The following is a 26,910-nucleotide window of genomic DNA, read 5'->3' as shown; positions in this document are numbered from 1 at the left end:
ATGCCTAAAGCCACAACCGCCACATTAATGGGAAACATACCAAGTTGAAATATACCAGAATTCTCCTTAACACGTAAACATTTCTGACACATTATGTAAGTATTCTACTCATGAGTCTGGAAATACAAATCCAACACTGAACTGCTGCAGCTGCTGAAACTTCACCAACACATGGACGTACCTCCTGGTGTGACCGTTCCCACGTCCTGAACCGTCAACACCGACAGACGCTCCTCGGTGTCGACCCTGACGACTCCATAGCTCAGACCCTGCATGGACAAGACGCCTCGACCCGGAGGCTGGCTGCTGTCCTCCACCGGCCTGAACACAAAACACAACACAGATATCGTAAATAGGAAGAGTCGGAGAGACGTACAGATCCTCAAAAGTACTAACTTTGTTTCATGTCAAAGTGAAACACGTTTCTACAAACCCTCTACCTTTAATATCTTTAAATGCCTTCCAAGACCTGCTGCCTAGAAGCATCCTCACATCATGATGCTGCCACCACCATGTTTCACATCAGGGATCTATAATATTCTGATCAATACATTTGTGAAAACAGATCATGGCACACATAAAAAAAAAAAAAAAAAAAATTCAAAACCATCTCTAAAGAGTCTGGACTCCGCCAGACCACAGTCAGACAAAATGACTGGCACGGTGGTGGCAGTATCATGGTTTAGGGGTGTTTTAATTTGGGATAGGATGCTGTTAGAAATTTAAAGAAACATATCAGGTTAAAGAAGAATAAACGTAATGCTCTGAAATGAAAAACTCAAAATTCTGACTTGAATCCAACAAAATTCTTCTGGAAGGACATGAAGTGAGCAGTTCTCTTGTGAGGAAACCCAGCAATATCTCAGAATTAGAGTTGTTCTGTACAGAAGAATGGACTAAAATTCCTCCAAACTTATCTGCAGGACTGAACAAAGGTTACTGGAGTGGAGTCACACCAGATACTGAAAGCAAAAAATTACATCTGTAATATTGACGGTTTTCTTTTACTTTTAGGATTTGTGTGTTAAAATATGATGATGTTTGAGGTCACATTCATGTAGAAACAGAACAAATTCTCAAGGGTACACAAACTTTGATTTGTGTCAGTATACATGTTTGCTTGGACTCCACCAATCCATAGTCACACAAAAAGACCGGCATGGTGGTGGCATTATCATGGTTTGGGGCTGTTTTGCTTCATGTAGAACAGGATGGCTAGACGTCACTGATGGAACAATGAATTCTGATTTATACAGGTAAATTTTAAAGATAAATGTCAGGTTAAAAATGTGCCAGGGTTGTTGTCAGTATACATGTGTATCACTGTTTCTAAATATCACTTGTTGCAGTGTAAGCTTGCCATAAAATGTAAAGATCCAGTGAAGTCGATGTCTCTATGCCATCTCTATTGCTTCACTTGCATTTTAAACTGCTCTTTCTTTGAACATTAATTGTTTTAATAAACTAGTTTGTGACGGCTGGAGCTTTCCTGCATAAACATTAAATTCTGACAAACCACTGAATCTACAAAATGCTGCAGGCTTCAGGCAGTCTGTGTGCTGCAAAGGGAAGCAACCTGGACTTCTTTGTGTGACTTTGTATGTATGGGATCATGTATTTACAGTATGTGCTCTCAGTGGATGTGTTTGCATAGGTGTGGAGGAGACTGTTTGCATATTTGCACTCATGTCTGTGTGTTCACATATTTGCATAATCAGTGAATGTAAAGCAGTGCTGAGAGTGTGTGTTTGTGTGTTTGCGGGTGAGCTGTGTACCTCCTGATGGCCACCGTCAGGGCCTCGGGGGAGCTGGCGCAGGGACAGATGACCTCGCCTCTCAGCCCTTTGGTCTGAAAGACGTTGAGGAAGGCGTCGCAGGAGGAGATGGACCCTAACAGACAGGAAGAGCAGCCAACTGTCAGACCGGGTTCAGTTCAGGTGCTGAGCTACTTTTGCACAGAAATCCAACCGCCATTATGCAGCTTTCTAAAAAAGCGCAGTTTAATCAATTATCCTGCATCCCCGAATGAGATTAAAAAACACTCAAAGGATCATTTTGTACTGATGGTTCGAATGTTTTAGCCCACATAATTAGATTAACGTTGGTAACCTCTTAATGGCGGATTTCCTTCTTTCAAAGGAAACGCTGAACTCAATTCTTTCTTTTTCATTAGTCCAGGTAATCCATTTCAGTTAGCAACATGCTATTTTTGTGTTTTCTGTTGAGGTTAGAACACTGCAGGAAACATTTTTAAAAAAATCTACTATTTACAGCATAACAGAGAAGTGAGTACACCACAGTGAGATATCACTTTAACCCTCCTGTTGTCCCCCAAATTTGGCAAGAAAATTCTTGTAAATATTTTCAAAAAAAGACTTAACACCTCTGTGGGTTTTTGAGATTTTACTCTTAAAAACTGCTTCTAATCTAATTTTTTGCAGTGTACTCCCGGCTCTGATGCTGCAGCTCACTTGAAGGCACCGCGGAGCGACAGCACCAGCTCAGAACGGCTTCGCCACGTGATCGTGACTCAACGGTTTGTCAGAACGGCGACATCAGGCGAGTTTCAAGTCGCTGCAGCAGGAGGAGGAAGAAGCTGCAGAGGTCGCCGGCGAAGCAAACAGCGTGAAGCTAATGAGCTGAAACATGTAAACCGCCAGCTCCTGGTGTCTTAAAGCGGCGTTTCCAGTCCGGTTCAAAACCATTTATTGTGCCAATTGTGTGCACTGCCTGCTCTATTCCTGTAAGTGACCCAGTTTTCCCAGATCCCAAGAGGGTTTCTCCAATCCCCTGACGTTCTCCCTCTCAGAAACACCTCGCTAAAGCTTACAGGGGTTTGATCCGTCGGCCACCAGCAGCATGCGCAGCGAGCTCAGGTTGATGTCCTTCTGGTCTTTGTGGGCCACCAGAGCCCAGTGCATGTCTCTGGACTTCACACAGGCCACTTTAGCTGCAGGGAGAGAATTAGCATTTAATCTATTTGAAGGGCAGGTGAATGGAGTGAAGTGACGGAGCCGAGTGGCAGCTTTGAGTGCGTTCCTAACCTTTGTACTGGCAGACTTTCTGGATCCACGACAGAGGATTGACCTTCATCAGCGAGTAGGGAACGCTGATCACGTGCATCATGTTCATCACGCTCTGCACAACCAGACGAAGAACAAGAAGAAGAAGAGAAGAAGAAAAGTGAAGAAAAACAAGAAGAAAACAAGAAGAAGAAGAAAAGGAAGAAGAAAAGGAAGAAGAAAAACAAGAAGAAAACAAAGAAAAGGAAGAAGAAAAAGAAGAAGAAAAGAAAAGGAAGACGAAAGACGAAGAAAAGAAGATGAAAAACAAGAAAAACAAGAACAAAAGAAGATGAAAAAAGAAGAAGAAAAAAGAAGAAGAAAAACTTTATTCATGTAGAACCTTCTACAAACAGGGATTCCAAAGTGCTTTACAGACAAACAAAGGAAAGAAGGAAACTCAGGAAGAACATTGAACAACAGAAGACTGGTTGGTCCAAACACGGTGAAAGATTTTCAAAACAAATTACTAGACTAAGGTAGACTAAAAATAAAATGCCACATCCAAGTAAGGGAGTGGAATAAAAGAAAAATAGAGGCTGAAAATGATTAATAGTAATCACAGTATAAATAAATAAAGTAAATAAAGAGTAAAAGAGAATAAAATGAACAATGAAATAGAAAAGTAAACAAAAAAAAGAAATAAAAATAAATGGATGATATTTCACCTATTAATGTGTCATAACTCATGTAATTAGTGCACAACTTTTATTTGTTTTCGCATGTTTATGACTGTATTTGCATCCATTTTGGATTTTTTTTATTTATTGTAATTTAACTGTCAGACCTCCAATACCTACCAAACTCTTCTGAAATTACACCATTTATAAGAATCAGAAACTGCAAAAATAGAGACTTTTGTCAGGTTTTCAACTTCCAAGTAAAAATAAAATATTGTGTAAAAAGCTGTAGGAGGTATTTTCTCTTATTTATGTGTAAAAGTCATGTAATTAGTACAAAAACAGCAGAAATAAGTGCCGGGAATAAAGACAACAATATTTTATTTAAAGATATAAATCTGAAGATATGAAGGAAACAGACCAAGAAGGACTTTATAATTAGAAACCTGAGCATATGATGCATGATAATGAGTGTAAGATTTATGATAAAATGAAAGTTAAAATACTGGATTTCGACCTCCTGCTTCAGGTGAAACAGTGAAAACCGTCTCTTTCTTACCGTCAGGATGCCGTGCCACAGGCCGACGTCCTTCTTGAAGTCCAAGACGTTCACTATGGTCTCGGCTGCAGGCGGAGACGGAGATAAAAACAGTTAAATTATTCAGAAATGACCTACAGACGGAGCCGTGAGGGATTTCACTGCGATCGTACCTTCAGTGTAGCTGCAGGACTGGGTGAGCGCCTGGCAGTGGGTGAGCAGAGCGATCCGGGTCACAGTGACTCCCAGAACGCTGCCGTCCTTACAGGTTTTATACTGAGGGCATAAAAACAACATGAGTCACTTTTTCTACCCATTTCTCAACATAAAATAACCATATTCTGACTCTAAAGATGTGAAATTATCTGTGTAGGGTCTTGTTAAGTCTGATATGGCTGCAAAAGATTATTATTATTATCAAGAATTTGTTCTCAAATGTTGTTTTTTTAGTGTAATGTTCCAGTAAATAAGCTTCATTGCCATTTATATAACAAAATTTGTTGTGCAGCACCTAAAATGAAGTTCCATACACTCACACATACATTTGCAATAAAAAAAAAACCAAACAATAAAGGCAGCATCTAAAGCCAGTGGGATCATAGTAATACGGAGAGTTTTTCAATATAAATATGAATATTGCACATTATGTCTCTCAAAACTAAAATACTAGATTGATTATTGTTCTTTTGTCGTTTTGTGTCTCATCTTTGTAACATTTTGTCTTGTTTTGGTTATTTTTTGTCTTTCAGTGTCTGACTTCTGCTGTTTGTCTCATTTTTTTGTCGTTTTGTCTCATTTTTATCATTTTGTGTCTCATTTTTGTAATATTTTGTCCTGCTTTTTGTCTGACTTTTGTCATTTTGATCATAAAGTCAAATACTATATCAATCACTTCCTGGTGACTAAATGTTTTGTTCCTTCGTAGAGACTCTGTGATCTGTAGGTTTTTATGTGAAAATGATAAACCGAGTCATAATGTTGTTGAAATTGAACTCAAGCTTTTGAAGAAATTTCAGGTTGTTCATGATGTTTTGTAGAAGGATAATTCCCTAAATGTGAACATTTTCAGAATGTACTTTGTTGCACTAAAACAAAAGGAAAAATCTGGGACAATTCTAACCCTGCTGTGATTTTACTGGTCCGGCCCAGTTGAGCTCAAACTGGGCTGGATGTGGCCCCTAAACTAAGATGAGTTTGGCACCCTTGCTCTAGATCCACTGCTTTATCGTGTGCAGCAGCTAGCTAGCCTGTTAGCTCACCTCAATATAAGCAGTGTCGTTGTTGGCGTCCTTGATGTGAGGAAACCAGTCTCTGGGAGGTTTGGAGAGATGCTTCGACTCGGTTACAAACCACAACAGCTTCGGCCAACCTGCATGCAGAGACGGCGTCAAAAGGGTGTCGAGAAAACAACAGAAACAACAACTGATGTGAATAATTGAAGGAGCTGAAAAGACGGACTCTCTTTCATTCATGTGTTCTCACAAAGCAGCTCGACACGTTCCTTCTAGTCCCAAATTATGAATAATAGTTGACACCTCAAGTAAAAGAGTCAAACACAAAACAAGAATTCCAGCTTCACAGAGTCAACTATTTCTTAACCCACCGGTGGGTTTGAAAGGGAAGTTGTCTTGAAAAAACGACTAAAATGACGCCAATTATCAGAGCCAGAAAATGTTCCTCAGTGCAACCAAGAAGCTTCTATTAGTTTTTCTGAATTTTCAACATTTGCAAAACAAATAATCTTATTTCTTTATAGAAGGTATGACATTCTATTTGCGTCATTCTACACAAAAAGACATTTCTGAGATCTGTTTCCAGGACTTTATGAACCCACAGTGAGTAAAAATGTGACGGGAGCAAATAATGAACAGCCTCAGAAGCTGGTCGGGGGTTCAGAGGGTTAAACTCTTGACTCAGTCAGTTATGTTTTTCCAATTTATTCAGTTTTAGATTCATTGATTCATTGCTCTTCTGGCATTTTAAGCTGCTTCTAGCTTCTTGAATTTGCAGCTTTTCTGTGTCAAATCTTCAAGTAAAGACCCCATTGAGAAACAGTGAATAATAATAATGCTAATAATGCAGCGCTGGTTAATTTATTCACTCTGAATTAAGGCCTTTTGTGTGCAGATCCTCCCCCACATCAGGCCAGCTGTGATTGATGATGTTCCCACTCACCTTTGAACTGTGGGATTTCTCCTGTTGCGCTCTTGGGGAGACCCTTATGGCAGGCATCACTGGTCAGCGCCACGGTAACGCCACAGCTGCCCAACAGGAAGCCAATCTGCTGGCTGCCGGCATCCTATTGGACGACACGGAAAGTGTTAAAACCAGAAAATATAAAAACTAAATCATATGCACCTTTATCTGATGCTTCCTTTTAATAAATCAGTTTAAAATCAAACTTAGAAGCGATCAGAGTGTATGTTTTGCTTAATATGGTGCCGTTTGCGTGCTAAAATCATGATATATGTGCACATGCAGCACTGCGAGGTGGCGTTTGCTGCTGCTTCTGCTCCTTCACCAGCTCAAACTGAAATTTTATGGAAAATCCTGCAGCACAGATGCAGAACTGGGGGGGAAGGGGTTCATCGGAGGCTACCAACGTGCAGCAAAAAGGCATTTTTCTGCTGCAGCAAGTAATCACTGTGTAACCATGCCAACGCTGCTGCAAAGTCTCACCGAGGCGCCACAGACTGAAGCAGAAACAATAAAAAAGACAACTAAATTAAGCAGAAGGTGCATCTTTTTTTCAGCCACAAGCTCCTTCCAGGCAGAGAAATGTCACAGATCAACAGCCGAAGTGATGACAGGGCTTTTTCCTGCGATTTCAAGGCTTCGCTTCTCGCGTGTCAGACGTGTTTTTTTTTTTTCTGCTCAGACAGGATTATTTTCTCAGAAATACTTGTTGCTCACAAACAGCTGAGACCGAAGATCCAAAACATCTTTTTTTTCCAGCAGTCTCTCGGTAACGGGACTGAAATGAAACCCAGCAGGAGCACCGAGGTGAAAAGCAGATGTGGCCGAACCACGGAGGATTAACGCGACACAGCAGCACCGTACAAAAATCAAATTACCTGACCTCCTGCTGAGGAGCTAATCCTGTGCAACACGGCTTCAGTGTCAAATTTAGAACCAACGGAAAAGGATTGGAGAGCTGCAGCGATGGATGAAGATAAGATTCGGGGAGCGTTTGGTTTGCGGTGGGACTTGTGGAATGTTTTTACCTTGCGGCTGAGCGGCACTTCGATGGGAACCGGGACCACCTCAGCCAGCAGACAGCCGTAGAAGGCCACCATGAAGGCCACCGGGTCGTTGTTGGGAAACACCAGCGCCACCTAGAGGACGGAGAGACGAGTCAGAAATGATGGGATCCAGAATCGGCCCAGTTTGTTAACAAAAAAAACCTGTGAAAAACACAAGTTCTGGTGAAGTTTCTACAGCGTTCATCTGTTTGCCAACCTTCAGATTCATAGACGACCCACTGCAACACCTGCTTCCCCCAGTTATCAGACTTAATAAATGAGTTTATTAACCAAAGCCACTGCTGCTGATTCATTACGGACAACACAAAGACAGAAAATCAAACAGTGTGGCGGTGGGTTAGCGTGACTCACCCGGTCTCCCGGTCGCACCATGGGCTCCTGCTTGCTGCCCAGCTTGTGGAGGATGTTGTAGGCAAGCTTGATGCTGCGAGACCAGAGCTTCCCTGCAGGGAGGAGGAACAGGAAACGAAGGTGTGAGAGAGACACACTGAGGACGGGAGAGGGTTTCTATTTTGAGGACGTGAAGTAGATAAAAGGGAAGGAAAAAAAAAGAAGCGGCGTCTAAAGGGACGGCGTTTAAGAGTCTTCAGCAGTCAGGAGGAAAACTGTGGATGGATTACAGTTAAGAGCAGGAGCCGTCTAATGCACAGGTGGTGGACAGGTGTTCAGGGAGGAGGAGGAATATTCCTGCACACCAAGTTTATTCAACAAATCTGAAATATTACTTTTTAACTCTCCGAACCTACACAGCAGTCTCATCGCCAATAACCTCGGCGTTTATTTGACCTCAGTTTCGCTCAAAAAAGTTATCCAGTCTCACTTCATCCAAATCAGAACAATGTCCAAGATTAAGCCGTTACTCTGTTCCGTACTTCTGTGTGTGAAAGACGTTTAATTGAATATTCACTATTTACTTATCATTTTAGGTCTCGTTTTTGTCCTTTTGTGTCTCTTAAAAGGCGTTTCATGTCATATTTTTGCCCTCTTGAGTCTCATTTTTGTAATTTTATGTCTCGTTTGTGTCATTTTGTGTCTCATTTTTGTCGTTTTGTCTCATTTTTGTCATTTTGTCCTTTTGTGTGAAATTTTTGTCCTTTTGTGTCTCATTCGTGTCATTGTGTTGTGAATTTTTGTCGTTTTATGTCTAATTTTTGTCATTCTATGTCTCATTTTTGTCATTTTGTCTGTTTAGAGTTTTTTTGAGCCGTTTTTGTCCTTTTGTGTCTCATTTTTGTCCTTTTGTGCCTAATTTTTGTCCTTTTGTCTCATTTGTGTTGTTTTGTTGTGAATTTGTCTTTTTCTGTCTAATTTTTGTTATTTCGTGTTTCATTGTTGTCATTTTGTGTCTCACTGTTGTCATTTTGTCTCTTTCGAGTCATTTTATGTCTCATTTTTGTCATTTTGTGTCTCTTTTGTGTTTTTTATGTCACGTTTTTGTCCTTCTGTGTCTCATTTTTGTCAATTTGTGTCTCATTTTTGTCACTTTATGTCTCGCTTCTGTCCTTTTGTGTCTCCTACTTATTATCACATTCTGTCTTCTTTTTGTCCTTTGTTGTCACTTTCATGTCCTTTTATGTCTAATTTTTGTCATTTTGTGTCTCACTGTTGCCATTTTGTGACTTTTTTGTGTCATTTTATGTCACGTTTTTGTCCTTTGGCATCTCATTTTGTCATTTTGTCTCATTTGTGCAGTTTTATATCTCGTTTTTGTCATTTTGTGTCTCTTTCATGTCGTTTTGCATTTCATTTTTGTCATTTTGTGTGTCTTTATCTCATTCATGAGAGTGATTTATGATGTTGCAAATGTACAATAGAGTAAATTCAGAAAGTGAGCGTCTGGTTACCGTATGTGAGCACGTAGAGCGGCTTCCCGGCCGTGTCCAGGCTCGTGAGGCAGGGTGCTTTAGGGGAGATGGTTCCCCAGCGTTGGAGCGCCGCCTCCAGGGACGGAGGCCAGTTGGTGACGACCCCCAGAGCCTCCCCTCGGACCGGCATCATCTCAGCCCCCTCGGGTCGGGGCTGGTTGGGGTCGGGCTGCTGGACTGGAGGTGATAAAACCGTCACAGATGTTTGTTTAGCAGCACATTTATTAGCTGTAATCACACTTTAAACACATTGGTTAATTAGCTGAAGCTGTTATTAACACAGATGTGCTGTAAAAAAGGTGCAAAGTTTGAGACTGTTCAGCTCATTTTTTTTTTGTTGTGACACCAGAGAGGCTGAGAGGATTTAACAGGATTCAACTCTAAGCTTCTGTCATGAAAAATGGATCCAGAGCGAAGCGAAGGTCTTAAACCACAACATCGACTCTGAGCTCCACATCATCTGGAGACCGAACCACAGATATTTACAGCACGCTGGAAAACACCTCCAAAATATAGGACAAGACAGAAAACATGCCCAGATGGTAAAAGCAGCACAAACACATTGATGATCTGCAAACATCTCTGTAACTCAAGATTCCTGTAGTTTGTATTTCCTTTGAAAACACAACCCAGGTACTGCTGCAACTTGAATTTCACATGATGAAAATGAGGAGACAGATGTGGATGTATGTCATTAACACCAGCTACATATTTTCCTTTTCTGTCTGCACAGTTTTAGGCGCAGTTAAAACAACCTCTGCATACATTTCAATGATTTTTGCACCTTTGAGTCTCATTTGTGTTGTTTTTTGTCTCATTTTGGAATTTAGTGTCTAATTTTTATAATTTAGTGTCAAATTTTTGTAATTTTGTGTCTCATTTTTGTCATTTTTGTTGAATTATTGTAATTTTGTGTCTCGTTTTTGTCATTTTATGTCTAATTTTTGTCCTTTTGTGTCTCTGTCCTATGTTGTTCCTCTTGGTGATAGTTTTGTCTTCTCTCTGCCGCCTTGTGTTTCTTTTCTGTCTCATTCTTGTTGTTTTGTCTCATTTTGTGTCTCATTATTGTAATTTTGGGCCTCATTTGTGCCATTTTGTGTTGAATTTTTGTCCTTTTGTTTCTCGTTGTGATAGTTTTGTCTCATTATTGTCACTTTGTCTCATTTTTGTTGTTTTGTGTCATCGTTTTTGTTCATGTCTTTAGGACAGTCGTGTCTCTTTTCTGTTGTTCCGTGTCTAATTTTTGTCATTTCGTATCTCATTTTATGTCTCATATTTGTAATTTTGTCTCATCATCTCATTTACGTTGTTTTCTCCTCTGTGTGGCTTTGTGTTTCTTTTGTGTGTCATTCTTGTCATTTTGTCTCATTTTGTGTCTCACTTGTGTTGACTGCATCTTATTTCTGTCACTTTGTGTGAAATGTCAGTTCACACCGTCAGTTGTTACAGCAGGCATCAATTTTTGCACTTTTTAACTGTATTTTGGAAAAACTGAGCACTACTGTTAGAATCTGGCTGTTCTTTTACAATTATTTATTACAGTGCAAACAAAACTGTCTAATGAGCTTGAGTGAATGAAACCACAGTTAACAAAGCTGATTTCTGATGACTTTGTTGACCTGCTTTAAACCACTTTGACGGACACCAAAACGCTGCACGTGATGTTCCTACATTTTCAACACAGAGGCTGTTTAATGAACCACTTGGAAGCAATTCATATATTATTAATGAAGATGCAGAATAGCAGATTGTCATGCAGTTTCCAACCTTCCAGAAGCTCATCAAAGTCATCAACAAAGAACTCTCTGAGCGGAGGTCTGCGCGGCTGCTTCAGTGTGTTCACCAGCTGCTGGATCTTCGCCGACACACGACTGCTGACCGGAACACCTGCAGGAGAAAAATAAAATCTAAATAATCTAATCAATCACAGCACCGACAAACCTCTAGTGTTAGGAAAAGTTCTGCTGCTACTGAAACCAGACCACTGCCTGGGATCAGGAGGTTGTTGCACTGGATTCTGCGTTATGGAATTAAAAAGCTCTGCTGGTGTTGCACGTGCACGGAGCGCGTCATGGTCACGTGCACGTAACACGAGCAAACTGTAACCCTCATCAGTCAGGAGGCCATGTGACATCACGGTATCAACATCTGGACCTGTGATACACATGCTTTTATGACCGCCTTCAAGCGGACAGGTGGGATTTTTTTCCATGAAGCTCATTGTAATGAGATGTGGGTCTGCGGCTACCATCAGCAGAACAAACAGCAGCTTTCAGAGAGGAAGAAGCACCAGGAGCACGTTCGTTGTTTTCTTACACTACCGTTCAAAAGTCTGGGGTCACCCAGGCAATTTCCTGTTTTCCACGAAAACTCACACACAAACGACACGAGACACAAAATGACAACAGTGAGACACAAAGTGAGACATAAAATGACATGAAAGAGACACAAAAGGACAAAAACGACATATAAAATGACAAAAACGAGACACAAAACGACAAAAATTAGACATAAAACTGCAAAAATGAGAAACAGGACAAAAATTAGACAAAACGACATGAAAGAGACACAAAAGGACAAAAACGAGACATAAAAGGACAAAAATGAGACAAAATGACAAAATCGAGAAATGAAATGACAAAAACAAGACACGAAACAACAAAAACGAGATATAAATTGACAAAAACGAGACATAAAATGACAAAAATGAATGAATTTTTTGAACGATAGTGTAGATATTCACGTGCTTGTGCACAATGAATTCATCCCATCAGGGTTTGACTGTCTCATTTTTGTGTAATTTTTCTCATTGTGTTGTTTTATGTCTCGTTCATGTTTTCTTGTCTCATTCGCTGGTGTCTCTTTGTGTCTCGTTTTTCATGTTTTTGTCTCATTTTGTGCCTTGTTTATGTTGTTCTATGGCTTGTTTTGTCTTTTGTTGTCTCATTCGTGTCAATTTATGTCTTGTTTTCATTTTTTGGTCTCATTTTTGTCGTTCTCGGTCTTGTTTGTGTTGTATGTCCTGTTTTGTTTTTTTCTTGTCTCCTTTGTGTCAATTTGTGTCTCGCTTTTCATGTTTTTTCTCTTTTTGTGTCTCATTTGTGTCAGGAAAAAGAGGGAATGCTTTAATGTGTATCCCAAATTGCAGTCATTGCAACTTGCATTTTTTTCATATTTGGGTTTGAAATCGATTAATTGTCCAGCGCTACATGAGGACACAACCACAGGGTTGGTGGTTAAATTTAAGGGAATCACTGTTTTTGATTTTTAGAACCTCATTTATTTGATGTGCTCTTGTAAACTGTGTAGAAAATTACTGAAAGGCCTCGTTTGTTGTGCTTTTCTGTCTGTGCCGCTACCAGACTGTCGAGCTCTCAGCTTCCTAACTGTGACTGTGGTTGTGAATCGTGCTGAGAAAGAACAAAGGTGCTGCGTCAGCTGTGCTCAGTAAAAATAAAAAGCCCAATCTGTTCGTCCAGGGGACCGTCATCTCCTGAAACTGTGTAATTGGCCAGTTCTCTGAGGCGCTGGTCCAATTTGAGCTCACTTCCTGATTAAAGAGTTGCTATTTTTATCCCCGCCGTCTTTATTCGGCAGCCGGCTGCAGCCTGGAGGTGCGTTCGATGACTCCTACCGTCGCCGGTCTCCATGCGCTCTGCGTTGCCGTACTTCTGCGTGTTCCTGGCAATCGTTCCCATGTTGGCCATGTGGTGACGCTCGGTGTGGGAGTGGGACGAGTCCGACGAGTACCCCGTCACATCCGGAGGGGCCGAGTGGTTTTCTGAGGGTAGGGAGAAGAAGAAATGGAAGAAGGTGAAGCGGACAGAAACTAGAAATCAGCTAGCGGTGACTCATGGTTCACCTTTATCCTTATTAGAGCCGTTACGCTCAATTAGACACATCATGAATGGCCGTTTAGTCTCGTGGTTAATTTGGGTCACGACAAACACAGGAGTCAGTGAGGCTCTGACGTCTATTAGAGATCAACTGACTGAGTTTCATGGGATCATTGGTAATCAAGAATAACTGATATTTGGAGCAATAAATGTAATGTTTTAACAGCATGTGATAGCAGAGAACAACTCATTCATAACTAGGCTTCTTCATTAAGAAGGGTGACTATAACTGATTATGTAAAACAGAAATAGGAGTAAATAAATTAGGACGCTCTCCTCAGTTTATCAACTAAGATTGATCAGTTTTTCTCCTGCTGTTGGTCTCTATTTTCTTAATTTTTCACTGGTTTATCACTTTTATTGTCCACTAAGGTTCATATCTTAAAGTATTATTAATTATTGTTTTCCAGACTCTGTTTCTGGGTAATTTTTGGCTGCCTTCTAGCTTAGCCGCTAGCCGTTAGCACAGCCTTAGCTGCTACAAAAGAAGCTAATATCCAGGTTAAATAACCAGTTTGTCTCTGCTGTTCTTCTGTTTTCTTAACATGTCACTGTTCGATCACTTTCATTGTTTTTTATGGAGAAAACAGGCAGGATAAAGCAGAAAGCAGGATAAACGTAGAAATGGCGGCTGCTTTACTGTAATGACAGCGGAGTCCTTGAGAAGTGTTTTGTAGCTGCATTTGCAAAATTAAGGTGATTTTTATGAAAAAGCCACAGTTTGTGCTGTTCATCTTCTAATCAATCATCCATAATAATGCTAGACTCACAATTTATTAAGATAAATGCATCAGGAGACAGAAAGAGAAGCTCACATTACTAATGCTGCAGACTCATGTAGTAATTTACACTGTTTATTTAAACTATAAGAAGTGAAATTTGTTTAGAAGTAGACAAGAAGAATCAAACCGGTCCCTGATGCAAAACTCTGTTAAGTAAAGGATGACAAAAACTGTCACATTTATAAATTAAACCTTCTTGTTTAGTTATAAAATCTGCAAATACAGCCATTTTATTCTAAAATGTATTACCAGAGTGTGCAATTTCAAAAGGGTTTCTCAGACGCAGCATCAAACAGACAACTTAAACCAGATCTCTGATCGATCTCTCATTAAATGCTCCTCTAAAATCAATAAAAATACTGAGCGTCTGTTTATTCCAAGAGTTAAAATCTGCACTCAGCTGAGATTTGAGCTCGATTAAGACACTTCCTCGACCTGCAGAGACTCTTTGACGGGTGTTATTTTAGCTTCTACCTACCGTCCGACTCCAACGGCGGCGGCCACAACATGTCGGATCCAAACTCGCAGGACCGTCGCAGAGATCCTCCGTTCTCAGCGACACTCAGAGCTCCCTTCCTCTTCAGGGACAGGTGGCCGATACCTGGACGCACAACATAACACAACACTGTATATACGGACCTGGAGAAACAAGTGTGAAACTGCAAGTATCAGCATGAAAAATACTGTGTTAATGCATTAAAAGTGCTAATCTGTAAAGTATTGCATATATTAGCTGAGTGTAGGAAACAGGCATCAACATTCATAAATCTAAAATCAATTAAATTATACATTTGTTTCGTATTCATTGTGGCCTCTCACCTCCCAGGGGACACAAAAGTCGAATGGTAATTAGCTTAATTAAAATTGATTGACCACTTTGCACCATTAAACCCTGGAGGCATTTTTTAATGTTTTTTTTGCTGTAATAATGTCTCTTTTTCTAGTTTTTATGGTATGACTTGTGCTGTTGTTATGACATAGTCTTTCGTGGCTTCAAGAACACAATTTTGAATCTCACTACAATGGAAAAGCACATCTGTGAGCATTTTAATGAGCTTGTGTCCGTCATTGCACATCTTTTGGTGAAGATAACAGTTGATCGAAAGCTCCAGAACTGCCACTAAATGGGCCTTGTGTTCTTGTGTTTAAGCCAAAACCTCAGTTTAAAAAACAAATGCAGGATATTTAGAATTGTTTTTGCGATTTTCAGTGTTTTCCTGCTCATTTTGACCAATACTGACATATGCACATATTTTTATTTACTATTTTAAGGTCTCTCCTGTGGTGGTATTGACATATAATTATGTCGACTTTTATTGTGAAGGGCCGCTGGCTTTTAATATGTCCATGTTGACCGAAAATAAGAAAACTGCTTTAACTTGCATATAAAACAAGCCGTGTTTATTTTTATATTACATTTTAAAACTAAACTGTAAACTTTGAGCCTGACAGGTGTTATTATGTGTCTATCAGTGTTAATTTTTAAGTCTTTAACCGCTTTAAAATGAATGCAGGACTCAACTGATGATGTCCTACATAGTAAATATTATAGTTGGTCAGACAAAATCTGGTAATATAAGACATCTTTCACACTTTTCTGACATTTTACAAACCAAATAGTCTTTAAATAGAGACTATTACTATTGCTATTATTATTATAACTATTTAACTTTATTGATTTTAATGTAATACTCTCGTTTACTATTTATTTACTTACTTACATATTTATTTTACTGCTACTATTACTGTGATTATTATCATTTTCAGCCTTGTGTTTATGGTCTTACTCTATATTTTTCTTTTATTCCATCAGTTTTTTTTTTCTTACTTCGATGTTGCATTTCATCATTTTGTCTGGTGTTGTTAAATTAATTTATTTTGAAAAGCTTTTGATCTTTTTCTGGCATTTTTATAGACCATAAGTGATTAAAGTCATTAAATTTGGAAAATAATCAGTGAATTAGTTGATAAGAAAAGTGCTATTGTGATGTCTATTATTATTATTATTATTATTATTATTATTATTATTATTATTATTATTATTATTATTATTATTATTATTATTATTACTATTATTATTAGTAGTAGTAGTAGTATTTTCTTTTTTTATGGTCTAACAGAATTTTAAAATTCAGTTTATTTAACTTTATTTTATTGTTCATTTTTTTGTTTCTACACTTAATTTATTTACTTATTTACATATTTATTTTATATACCAATTTTTTTAGTTGTTATATTGATAAAGATAATCAGTGGATTCATTTACAACAAAAGTGCTGATGTGCTGTCTATTATTATTATTATTATTATTATCATTATTATCATTATTTTCTATCTTTATTATCTATTTCACTTTATTTCATTGTTCATTTCATTCTGTTTTACACTTTTATTTACTTATTTATATATTTATTTTATATGTCAATTTTTTTAGCCATTAAATTGACAAAAATAATCAGTGAATTCATTAATCATGAACGTGTTGTTGTGCTGTATATTATTATTATTATTATTATTATTATTAGCATTTTTATTATTTTCTATTCTTATTGTCTAATTGATTTTTAAAATTCAGTTTATTTTATTTCTTTATTTCATTTTATTTCTCTTTGTGTTTATGGTTGTACCCTCCACGAGTACTTTGATGTGGCATTTTATTTTTCTAATCTGGTGTTGTTACATTGATTTATTTTGACAATCTTCATCTTACTTCAACAGTTTTGCCCCCTTACTATTATTATCATCATTATTTTTAATATTATTGTTATGCTTTGACACTTTACCTCCTCTTTAACCCACCTTCACTAAGACATTCAGGTTATCTAAGTGGGCAGGTTTGACTATTTCTGCCCACAGATTCACATTTACGAGGGCAATAACCCGGACTTCAGTCTTACCGTGGTGCGACTGCGACAGGTGGCTCTGCTGGTGGTGCGACTGGCCCAGGTGTGTGTGCGCCAGGTGTGTGTGCGCCAGGTGTGAGATGTGCGTGTGCGCCAGCGAGTCGGCCAGCCGCCCGGCGTTCCCGCTGCCGCCGCTCTGAGTGGACGAGGACGAGGAGGAGGTGGAGCCCAGGTGGGCGGGGCCTAGCTGTGACGGGCGGCTCATCCAGTGCTCCATGCCCGACATGTCGTCGCCTGGCCCCGCCTCCTCCTCGGAGCCCGACGACGAGTCTGAGCACAGGGGGGACAGGCCTGGTGAGAGTCAGCAGCCGCCGTTATTCGTTAGTGCACAACCTCCACACAACATCATAAAAACAAACACGAGTAGATAAAGAGAAAAAAACATTAGAACAACATTAAAGGAACACTCAGGACGGTTTGCTTTCTTGTTGAGGGTTCGACATGAGATCAGAGCTAGTTAGCTTAGCAAAAAGTCTCCACTGGCTTCCTGCTAAAAGATTAAACAATGCTGCTGCTACGTTGTTTTCTTATTAGCTTTTTCCAGGCTTTATGCTAAGCTAAATGTCTATTTAACTTTTTTTTTTTACAACATTTCAATGCTTGTTTGCTTGTTTGACAGAAATATTAAATATATTCTGTCTCTTCCCTCACTAAATGTATAAATGACCCAGCAGTGAAGCGTCTGTTTTATAATTTAAAACAATATAAAAGTCACGACTGCAGAAGCCGACAAGAATCACAGCTGATTTTTGGAAAAGCAGCAAAATTCAGCATTGTTTTTACCGTAATATTCTGTTTCCACACACATTCTCTTGTTTCTAGTTCTTTTTCAAAAAAGGCTGCATGTTTTTTCTGATGCGCAGAGCTAATGTTATATTTAAAAGCAGAAGTAGCAAAATGCTAAAAAGAACTGGAGCTCTATTGGACCTCATTAAGTCTCTCAGCCATTTTCCAAAACCTCCATCTTAATGCTCATTTAGGTTTAATGTTCTGCAGTTTCTTTGCACTTTTGGTTATTTAGTGGAGCAGCGTTCAGTTTAAAATAATAATAATAAACACATCTGAATGGAGGTTTTTAATAGTCAGTAACACAACATAAGAATATGATTCATACTTTTCACCGCTAAAGTTTTCTGACCTCTGAACGACCGAAAGCAACAAGTTCTGGAGCCCAAAATGTCAATAATTAGTCAGTTTATGCAGAAACAAGACGCAAATTATTTAAAGCTGGCTTCAGGCTGCACTTCACAGAGAGTCGGAGTGAATTTAGTGCTTTTAGTTGAGTTCATGACACAGAAACATTGACGTGAAGAGAAATCTGGAGTTTAAATAGCAGAGCAGTGCTGTCAGGACGTCAGCAGAGGAGTAATATTCAGAGAAAAAGTTTTGAGGGGTTTTTTCTTCTAAATTTATGAGAACAAATTAGGAGATTCTCCGAGATTAAAATTGTAAATGTACAAGATAAAAACTTGGATATTCTCTGAGATTAAAATAGTAAATGTACAAGACAAAAACGTGGATAATCTCTGAGATTAGAGTGATTAACTTGCAACAAAAAAACTCACAAGGATATTCTCCCCTGACATTAAAGTGGTAATTTTACAAGGAAAATAACTCAAAGACTCTCTAATATTCAGGTGGTTCAATTTATGAGGAAAAAAACAAGGATATTTTTACAAGAGAAAAAAGTAATTCTCTGGGACTAAGAGGGTAAATTTAAGAGAAATAAAATGAAATATTCTCTCAAAATATACAGATATACAAGAAAAAAAACAAGCATATCCTCTGAGATTAAAGTGATGATTTTATAAGAAACATCATAAATTTATAAGACAAAAACTTGGATATTTGCTGAAATTGGGATGGTAAATCTAAAAGAAAAAAAATCTAATAAAAAATCTAATTGTCTAAGATTAAAGTGGGGAATTTAAGAGAAAAAAAATACAATTTTTTTTTTTTTTTTTAGAAAAATCTTGGAAAAAAGATTGAAAATTTATGAGAAAAACAAGGATATTCTATGACATTAAAGTGGGAGACTGCAAAGAAAAAAAACAAATTTACGAGAAAAAAAAACTCATTCTGTGGGGTTAATGTGGCAAAAAACAAGAAAATTCTCAGTATATTGTTGAAAGAAAAACATACTAGTTTACAAGGAAAAAACAAGCATATATTCTGAGATTAAAGTAGGAAATTTACAAGAAAAAAACTTTCTATGGGATTAAATTAAGAGAAAAAACAAGATTAATTGGATTGGTAATTTTATAAGAAACAAAAAAATGTAAATTTTTTTAATCTTACATTTACAAGATGAATAAATTACATATTCTCTGGGATTGAGGTGACAAATCTATTTGAAAAAACTCAAATATTCTCTAATATTAAAGTGCGAAATTCACAAGAAAAAATGATATTCTAATATTCTTAATTATTATTATCTGGAATTAATTTAAGAGAAAAAATAAGGATATTCTCTGAAATTAAAGTGATAAATTTACAAACTAAATAAATAAATAAATAAATAAATAAAAATATCTGGAATTCAGGTGGCAAATCTAAAAAAATCTCAAATATTCTATGATATTAAAGTGGGAAATTTACAAGAAAAAATACGTATATTTTAATATTGTTAATTATGTATGGATATTTTCAATGATTAAAGTGGCAATTTTACAAGAAACAAAATCCTCTATTTCTAAGACCAAAACTTCTCAGGTATTACGTCAGAAAAGTGAGCAGCCGTTGAGCGTTTGGTTGGACGTCGGCTTCGTTTAAGAATCCCCTCAAAGGTTAAAAAGCAAATTAGCGGTGAACAAAGTTATTACGTTTCCTTCATTAAAATTCAATCAGCATCAAAATCCTGCATCAGCTCTGATTAAACTCAACCAGATGAGCTCATATCTGAGGTAAAGGTCACTTCTGCACACCAACCCTGACAGATAGCTGCTATTTTCCTATTTTTAAAGACTGTTTTCTGGCCGACTGAGGTTTGTTTTGACTGTAAATCTGTCGCCATTTTTTTTTTTTTTTTTTTTTAACGCCACAGAAAATGTGTGTCTTTGCAGTTTTTTGGCATCTGAGAAAGTCGAGAGGCGGCATTAAAGTCATAATCCTGTCTGGGCGACTCTCCAGGGTCAGACTTCAGGCTGCAGCTCAGATAACTGCAGTGGTTTGTGTCTTTTTCCAGCTGTTTTTTTTTGTTTTGTTTTTTTTTTTAAAATCGTACAGTTATTTTAAAAGTCACACGTAAAAGATGAAACTTTTAGCTGCTTCTAATCTGACAGTCTGAATGAACTCGCCTCAGCAGATCTTTTAAAATGAATCTTAAAGTGTGTGATTTTGTGTGTTTGTCGTCACCTGGAGGCGTGTAGGCGTCCATGGAGGTCTGCACCACCAGCGATCGTCGTTTTGAGGGCATCGGCACGGCAACCTTCCTCTCCACGTGGCGCGCCAACACAGCCTGAACCGCCTCAGTGTGGACGTCTGGCAGGAAAAGAGTTTTATTCACACAAAGTCAGTCTGAGTTCACTGGAAACTCAATAGTTGTGTTTCAAACCCAAAGTGAAGAGTGCCTGTTTGCTTTCTTGCTGAGGGTTCGACGTGAGATCAGAGCTAGTTAGCTTAGCATCAAGTCTCCACTGGTTTACTGGTAATACATTAAACAATGCTGCTGCAACACTGGTTTTCTTATTAGCTTTTTCTGGGTTTTATGCTAAGCTAACTGTCTATTTAACCTTTATATACCATCTTAACACTTGCTAGCTTTCTGGCTGAGGGTTGACGTGAGATCAGAGCTAGTTAGCTTAGCATAATGTCTTCACTGGTTTACTGCTAATAAACTAAACAATGCTACCGCTAGGTTGGTTTCCTTATTCGCTGTTTCCAGGCTTCGTGCTAAGCTAACTGTCTGTTTAATCTTCATACAATATAAAAGGAAAATTTTAGTGCTTGTTTGTTTTCTTGCTGAGGGTTTGACATGAGATCAAAGCTAGTTAGCTTAGCATAAAGTCTCCACTGGTTTCCTGCTAATAGATTACACAATGCTTAAATATATACAAATAAATTTGTGTCATAGAATTCAAAATTATTATTGTTATAGGTGTGAAGGAGCTGACATCATCCCAAATTATCTTCAGACAGGCAGATGCTGCAGGAGGAAGATATGATAGGACTCTCTGCTACGGTTAAGGTTAAATATTGTCTTTTCTGACGTGACTAAACAGACGAGTTGTCTCCATATTGGTCTGTAATCTAAATCTGACTTTCTCCCAACTACAATTTAGACCTGAAGTTCAGACAGAATCCTCAGAACTGATGTTGGCATGAACTTCTGCTCTGTCGGTGACACTTCTCCAGATGTCAGTAAACATTACTGTCAATTTAAGTCATCTGAGTCTCCAGTGTATCTCTCTCTGTGTCTGCCTCCTAATCCTCTCTCGACATCGCTGAATTTCCACAACAAATTGAATTTGCGTGTAGTTTAAGTTTTTGTAGTTTTGGTACCTGATCGGTAGCGCTCATCTCTGGTGCCGGAGGTTCTCCGTCGGTGGAACCTGGCGGCAGACGGAGGTCCGAGTGGAGCCCGGTGGGACATCGGACCTTCCATTCCTACAGAGGCAACCGGCAAGCAGGCGACAAACACACACACACACACACACACACACATATATATATATATATATATACACACACACACACAGACACACACACACATATGCACAGACACGTTTGACAAAAGCAGTATATCCAGTGCCAAGAAAGAACAACAAAAAAAAACACAAACATGGAGATGATTTGCAGAAAAATCATATTTTTCTGAGTTCACAACGTAAAATAATCGACACAGAAGAAATCATAAGAATGCTGTCTGACAGAACCTGAGATAAACGAGCAGATCTGGAGGCCTGTCGGAGGAGCAGGCCCAAGCTGAGCTCCAGGGACTCGGTTTGTCTGTTTTTCTATCTGAAACCTGTAGTGTTTGTCATGATAGCTGGTGTGTGTCGGGGTCAGAGGTCGCTAAATTACCTCCAGCATGGGGAACATATGCCCTGATCAGCTTGGACCTCTTCTTCTCATAACCCTTCTGAGTGATGTCGCCTGCAAACAGATAGAGATAAATAAGAGAGTGAGAGAGACGGTGGAGGCTGTTTCTGCCCAGCTAATTACTAAATTAATTCATTAATCCTTTTTTTTTTTGGGCTTAAATTTCTTCCTGTCAACCTCCTCTGTCTCTCCCAGTCTTTTAACATCTGTGTCTCGACTGTTAATTAAACAGAAGAATGCGAACAGAAATAAAACACATGCAGAACGATGAAAAACGATGGAAATGAAGAAAACAGGAATAACGTTCACATATGCAGATGCTGTCAAGGACATATGGTAATGTGTTGGTTCGTTATTACAATGGATCACTGTGGAGCACAGTTTTCTTTTTGTTATCAAGGCCTCATCATTCGCACTTGATATTCACTTTAAAGCTTCGGTTTTTCCTCCATCTTTGATGTCAGTGTTTCGTTTCAGAGACAGAACATGGACTCACATGAAAACCGATTTGGCCACAGTGAGCAAAAATATGTTTGGAGGAGAGAAGGTGAGGCGTTAAACCCCAAGAACGCCAAACCTACCATGAGGCATGGTGGTGGCAGTATCATGCTCTGTGGAACTGGAGCTTTACATAAAGTAAACAGAATAATGAAGAGGGAAGATTAAAACCTAAAATCATCAGTAGAAGGTTGATCTTGGATCCAGCTGGGTGTTTCAACAAGACAACAAGCCTAAACACACATCATGGATGTGTATTGTCTCTCTACAGTGGTGGAAAAAGGTTTTCGGACACCTTTAAAAGTTTCCACAATCTCAAATATCTCCCACAATCTCCCTTTGATGTCAGCTGTCGTGAATTTGCATCATATCACTTTCATTCTCACGGCAGCCGAGATAGCATTTCCATTCCCCCAATGCCGGTTTGTGCAGATTCAATATGTACCAATGAACCTTTTGCAAGCACTGGTTTCTCGTAAGACTGGTTGGAGCAGGACCAAATTATTATATATCTGTTCTATGTGTAATAGATAAAGTAACAATCTCCACTTATTTTATCATTAGCTGGAAAGCAAAAACACAAGTCATTATTTTTTTATACAACTGTAAATAAATTCAGGCATCAAGGGGTTAAGCATCAAGCATGGTGGCGGCAGTATCATGCTCTTGGGCTGTTTTGCTGCTTTACACAAAGTAAACGAAATAATGAAGGAGGATTACCTCCACGTTCTTCAGGAAAACCTAAAATCATCAGCCAGAAGGTTGATCTTGGACACAGTTCCAACAAAACAAGGACCCCAAACACATCAAAGAGGTAAAGAAACAGTTAAATCTGGCTAGAATGAAGGTTTTAGAATAGTCTTGCCAAAGTTCTGACTTAAACCCATCAAGAACTTGTAGACTGTGATGGAGAAACAAATTTGTGTCAGAAAACCAACAAATTTAGTTGAACTGCACTAATTCTGTCCAGAAGAATCAAAGATAAACCAGAAGCTTAAAATGCCCACCTGAGGTGAAAAAGGCCAAAGGATGTTTGACCAAATAATGTATATTTTTGATCCAGCAGATTAGATCATATTTCCAAAAGACCTTTAACGAATTGATGTAAGAATCAAAATGCATGATTGTCTTTTGTGACAAAGACTCCAGCTTCAATGATTCCATCAGAGAAAACTCAGAGTCAGTGGAAACTCCTCCATCTTTGGTGTCAGTGTTTAGTTTCAGAGACAGAACTAAAATGAAAACCTGGAGGACCAAAGATGACGTTGCAAAAAATTGTGATGGATTGCCGGTGAATCATCCGTCCCACACGAAATAAGAGGATTAAACTTCCAGAGGAGCAAATGAATAGAGCCTGGAGCATGCGAACTGAGGAACAACCACCTCTCTTTAATGGCAGAATCTGTCTGGGCTTATTACAGCATCTTCTGTATCTACTGTCATACTAAAGATGGACTTAAATGGAAAAAAGGAAGAATAAAAAGTAATGTTTCAAAGAATGATGATACATGATAATTGAAGGAAATTTCGTCATTAGATTAGAAAAAACTGCAGGGGGGGAATTTACAGATGAATAGTGAAAGAATAAGTGTGGAATTGTTGTTTTTACACAACAAAACATCACCTGAAGGGGTCATGGAGCTGAAAAACCACATCTGACGTTGCAACCAGGAACATAGCATCTTCTAACTTACAAAGCAGTGTCAAAGCAGCAACTGTCTGGGTTTGTAGTGCGTTGAAGTCTCAAAAAACTGAATTCAACTGGGTGAAAACGTTCATTTCCATAACTTCCATGACTTTGAGACTATAGCCGTTGGTCGATATGATCTTAATAGACCAAATTCTCATTGGTTGGTGCTGCTTTAATAAGGAGAAAAGCTCTACATCAACAACTCTCCAGGATTAATCCATTAATGCACAAGTCTTAAACTAGTATTCAGTCTAAAATAAGCTCCACAAAGCTGCGTCACTGTTTCTAAACCCGTCGATCTCAGTACCCGCAGGGCTAACATGAGCTAACACTTCCTGGTCGGTCCCAATTAAAAGCTGTTAAATCGACTCACACCAGTTGGCTAGTTATTGATTGTCATTTGATTGCCAGAGAGACGGAGCACTAAGTGAAATACAGCGGTGGAGGAGGACAACTTAACCCTTTCTTTGGGCCTATCTGTCACCACCTCATCCTTCTGGGTCATCGACCATCTGATAACTCTTCTCAACCAACACCAGTGAAGTTCTGTCCTGTTTCCTGCATTCGTTTGCTCACAGCATTTCACAGTTTGAAACTTTGATCGCTAGAAACTCATATTACTTCGATAAATACTGTTCCTACTTCCAAATTATCTCACCTCACTGACCTAAAAGATGTTTTCATTACAAAAAAGTCAATTTTAAGACGCTTGTGTACACTTGACTGAAAGGGATAACCCTGGAACGTTTTCTTAATGCCAACAAATGCCATGATAAGTGATATTTAACACAATATTTTCCCACGTTTCTGTTACAGATGCAAATCTATAATCTATTTCCTAAACAGCTGGGTATAAGTGACACAAATGGGAGGAAAAAGTGCATCTATTGGGGACTATTTTCAGCAGTGGATTAATCCATGTCAGCTAGTTCATTCGTTTTTGGTAACAATGGAGCTCTATGACACAGAGGAGTAACGTTTTAGCTTCACAGACAATGAATAATCGCTGCTTTTGGTGTTTTCATGAGACTGTGTTGACAAAAACCTGACGGTAAACACATCTATACTACTAGAAAAACCGAATACAAAAGAGTCAAACATGTTTCCGCTTGAAGAACATCCTGCAGGGAGTACAAAAGAGGCTCACTTCTGTTTGCCGTTGCTGGTGTTGGACTTTATTTCAAGCTGCTGTGAAATTATCACACCTGAGTGGGGACTCAGCCACTCAATTTGCAAAAAGATGAACTCAGCTGTTTGCTCATGGATTGTTGTTTTGGGTGCGGGGGTGGGGGGGTGGGTGGGGGGGGGGTGTTGTTGCATGACTCAAGGGCTCGGATGCAGTTGTGCATTTCCGCATACAAACAAGCCGCAAACAAATATTGACACGTTTCATCCTCCGAAGTGGAAATGCAGCAAATCCAGTTTCTGTTGGAATCGCTTCCTGGAGAGAGAAGCTTCCTGAACTATTTGTTCCTGCAGGAGTCTCGCGACTGCAAATCAAGTTCATAAATCTCCACTGAGCACATGCTCGCTGCCCATTTATTCCCCACAGATCAGACGTTTCTGCAAAACAAAAGCTCCTTTCAGACCTGCGCTGCTTTCTCTTCATCTGACCTGTATTAAAAGATAGTGGTGCACAAGACAATATATTTGTGTGAAGCGATTTAAGGAAGGGTTTTCTTTAAAATTGCTCCGAAAACATCCTAGAGAGCCAAAGACACAGTTCATGTGCCTTTCACGTCCCCTTTGCTCTACAGCTTCACCTCGTTACCAAACTGAAAAATGAAACTTTAACGTGATAAAACGGGTCAGATTAACGGGACTCGACCATAATAAATATAATCCAGGTTTTGACTAACAGGAGCTGAGGTTTAGTTTGTTGCTTCCAGTTGTTTAGAACTATTTCCTCTGAGTTTAATAAACACCTGCACCTACAAAGAGTAGTAACATCATTCATTACTTATTATTTTAATGATCCCCAACATAGACACAGGATGGATCAGATGCTGTGATATTCTTTACATTTCTTCACCTCAGACAGGTGAGCCGTTAGACAACTTCAGTTAAATCAGTAATTCCACAGTCCTCAGGTTCAGCTCCATCAGAGCAGTCAGGATATTATTACTGTACTGTTGGTGAAGTTAGATTATCAACACATGGACAGAATTTCACTGCTTACTAAACAAACAGTGACGGACAATAAAAATGACATGTGGCGTCATTTTAACAGACTGAAAGAGCAGTAAAGTTACGTATCTCATGTCTGAAAAGGGTTTAAATATACAAAATATGTGCCCAAAATCCTGAATTATCACACAAAATAAATAAATGAAGAGCTGGTGCAGAGCTGTGAAGAGTGAGAGTTTGACTGAGACCGAATGAACTGAGGCTGAAAAACAGAGCGTCATTCATAGATAGAGAGATAAGAGAGTCAGAAAGAACACAGTCTGTGTTTCATTGACTGTGGAGGACGGCCAGAACATCTGGATTCCATCTGCCCAACTGTGTGTATGAGTGTTTATTATCTAAATGTATGAGCTGAGAGGCTCCATGAAGAAGGAAGTTCTTCCTCTAGAAGCAGAACCTTAAAGCTCCACTCAGGTTTGGACAAAGAAAAGGCCTTCTGGAGGAAGGTTCTGTGGTCAGATGGAACAAAAACTGAGCAGAAACTTGTTTGGAGGAGAGAAAGTGAGGCCTTTAACTCCCAAACCTAGCATCAGGCATGGAGGTGGCAGTATCATGCTCTGTGGAAC

The 26,910-nt window shown here is 38.9% G+C and overlaps 1 protein-coding gene across 3 annotated transcripts in view; it reads right to left on the bottom strand.

Moving 5' to 3' along the window:
* Window positions 1-26,910, bottom strand: part of LOC111580141 (disco-interacting protein 2 homolog C-like) — an 84,258-nt gene that overhangs the window by 38,128 nt on the left and 19,220 nt on the right. Inside the window, exons 2-19 of one of the 3 annotated variants that reach the window (XM_023287748.3) lie at window positions 21,952-22,023; window positions 21,430-21,534; window positions 20,284-20,409; window positions 16,924-17,199; window positions 14,505-14,627; window positions 12,983-13,129; window positions 11,116-11,235; window positions 9,328-9,525; window positions 7,835-7,926; window positions 7,445-7,555; window positions 6,396-6,519; window positions 5,480-5,589; window positions 4,394-4,496; window positions 4,242-4,306; window positions 3,045-3,138; window positions 2,831-2,950; window positions 1,776-1,890; window positions 182-321 (exon numbers count right to left, since the gene is read on the bottom strand). In XM_023287748.3, the coding sequence (XP_023143516.1) occupies window positions 182-321; window positions 1,776-1,890; window positions 2,831-2,950; window positions 3,045-3,138; window positions 4,242-4,306; window positions 4,394-4,496; window positions 5,480-5,589; window positions 6,396-6,519; window positions 7,445-7,555; window positions 7,835-7,926; window positions 9,328-9,525; window positions 11,116-11,235; window positions 12,983-13,129; window positions 14,505-14,627; window positions 16,924-17,199; window positions 20,284-20,409; window positions 21,430-21,534; window positions 21,952-22,023 (2,241 nt within the window). Of the gene's footprint in view, window positions 1-181; window positions 322-1,775; window positions 1,891-2,830; window positions 2,951-3,044; window positions 3,139-4,241; window positions 4,307-4,393; window positions 4,497-5,479; window positions 5,590-6,395; window positions 6,520-7,444; window positions 7,556-7,834; window positions 7,927-9,327; window positions 9,526-11,115; window positions 11,236-12,982; window positions 13,130-14,504; window positions 14,628-16,923; window positions 17,221-20,283; window positions 20,410-21,429; window positions 21,535-21,951; window positions 22,024-26,910 lie in introns of all 3 variants that reach the window. The other 2 variants (XM_023287747.3, XM_023287749.3) reach the window with 2 other exon arrangements.

This window comes from Amphiprion ocellaris, chromosome 22, assembly GCF_022539595.1.
Source record: "Amphiprion ocellaris isolate individual 3 ecotype Okinawa chromosome 22, ASM2253959v1, whole genome shotgun sequence".
In the NCBI taxonomy this organism is placed as follows: Eukaryota; Metazoa; Chordata; class Actinopteri; family Pomacentridae; genus Amphiprion; species Amphiprion ocellaris.
Note: the sequence above shows the minus strand (reverse complement) of the source record. Positions and strands in the feature narration are given on the sequence as shown.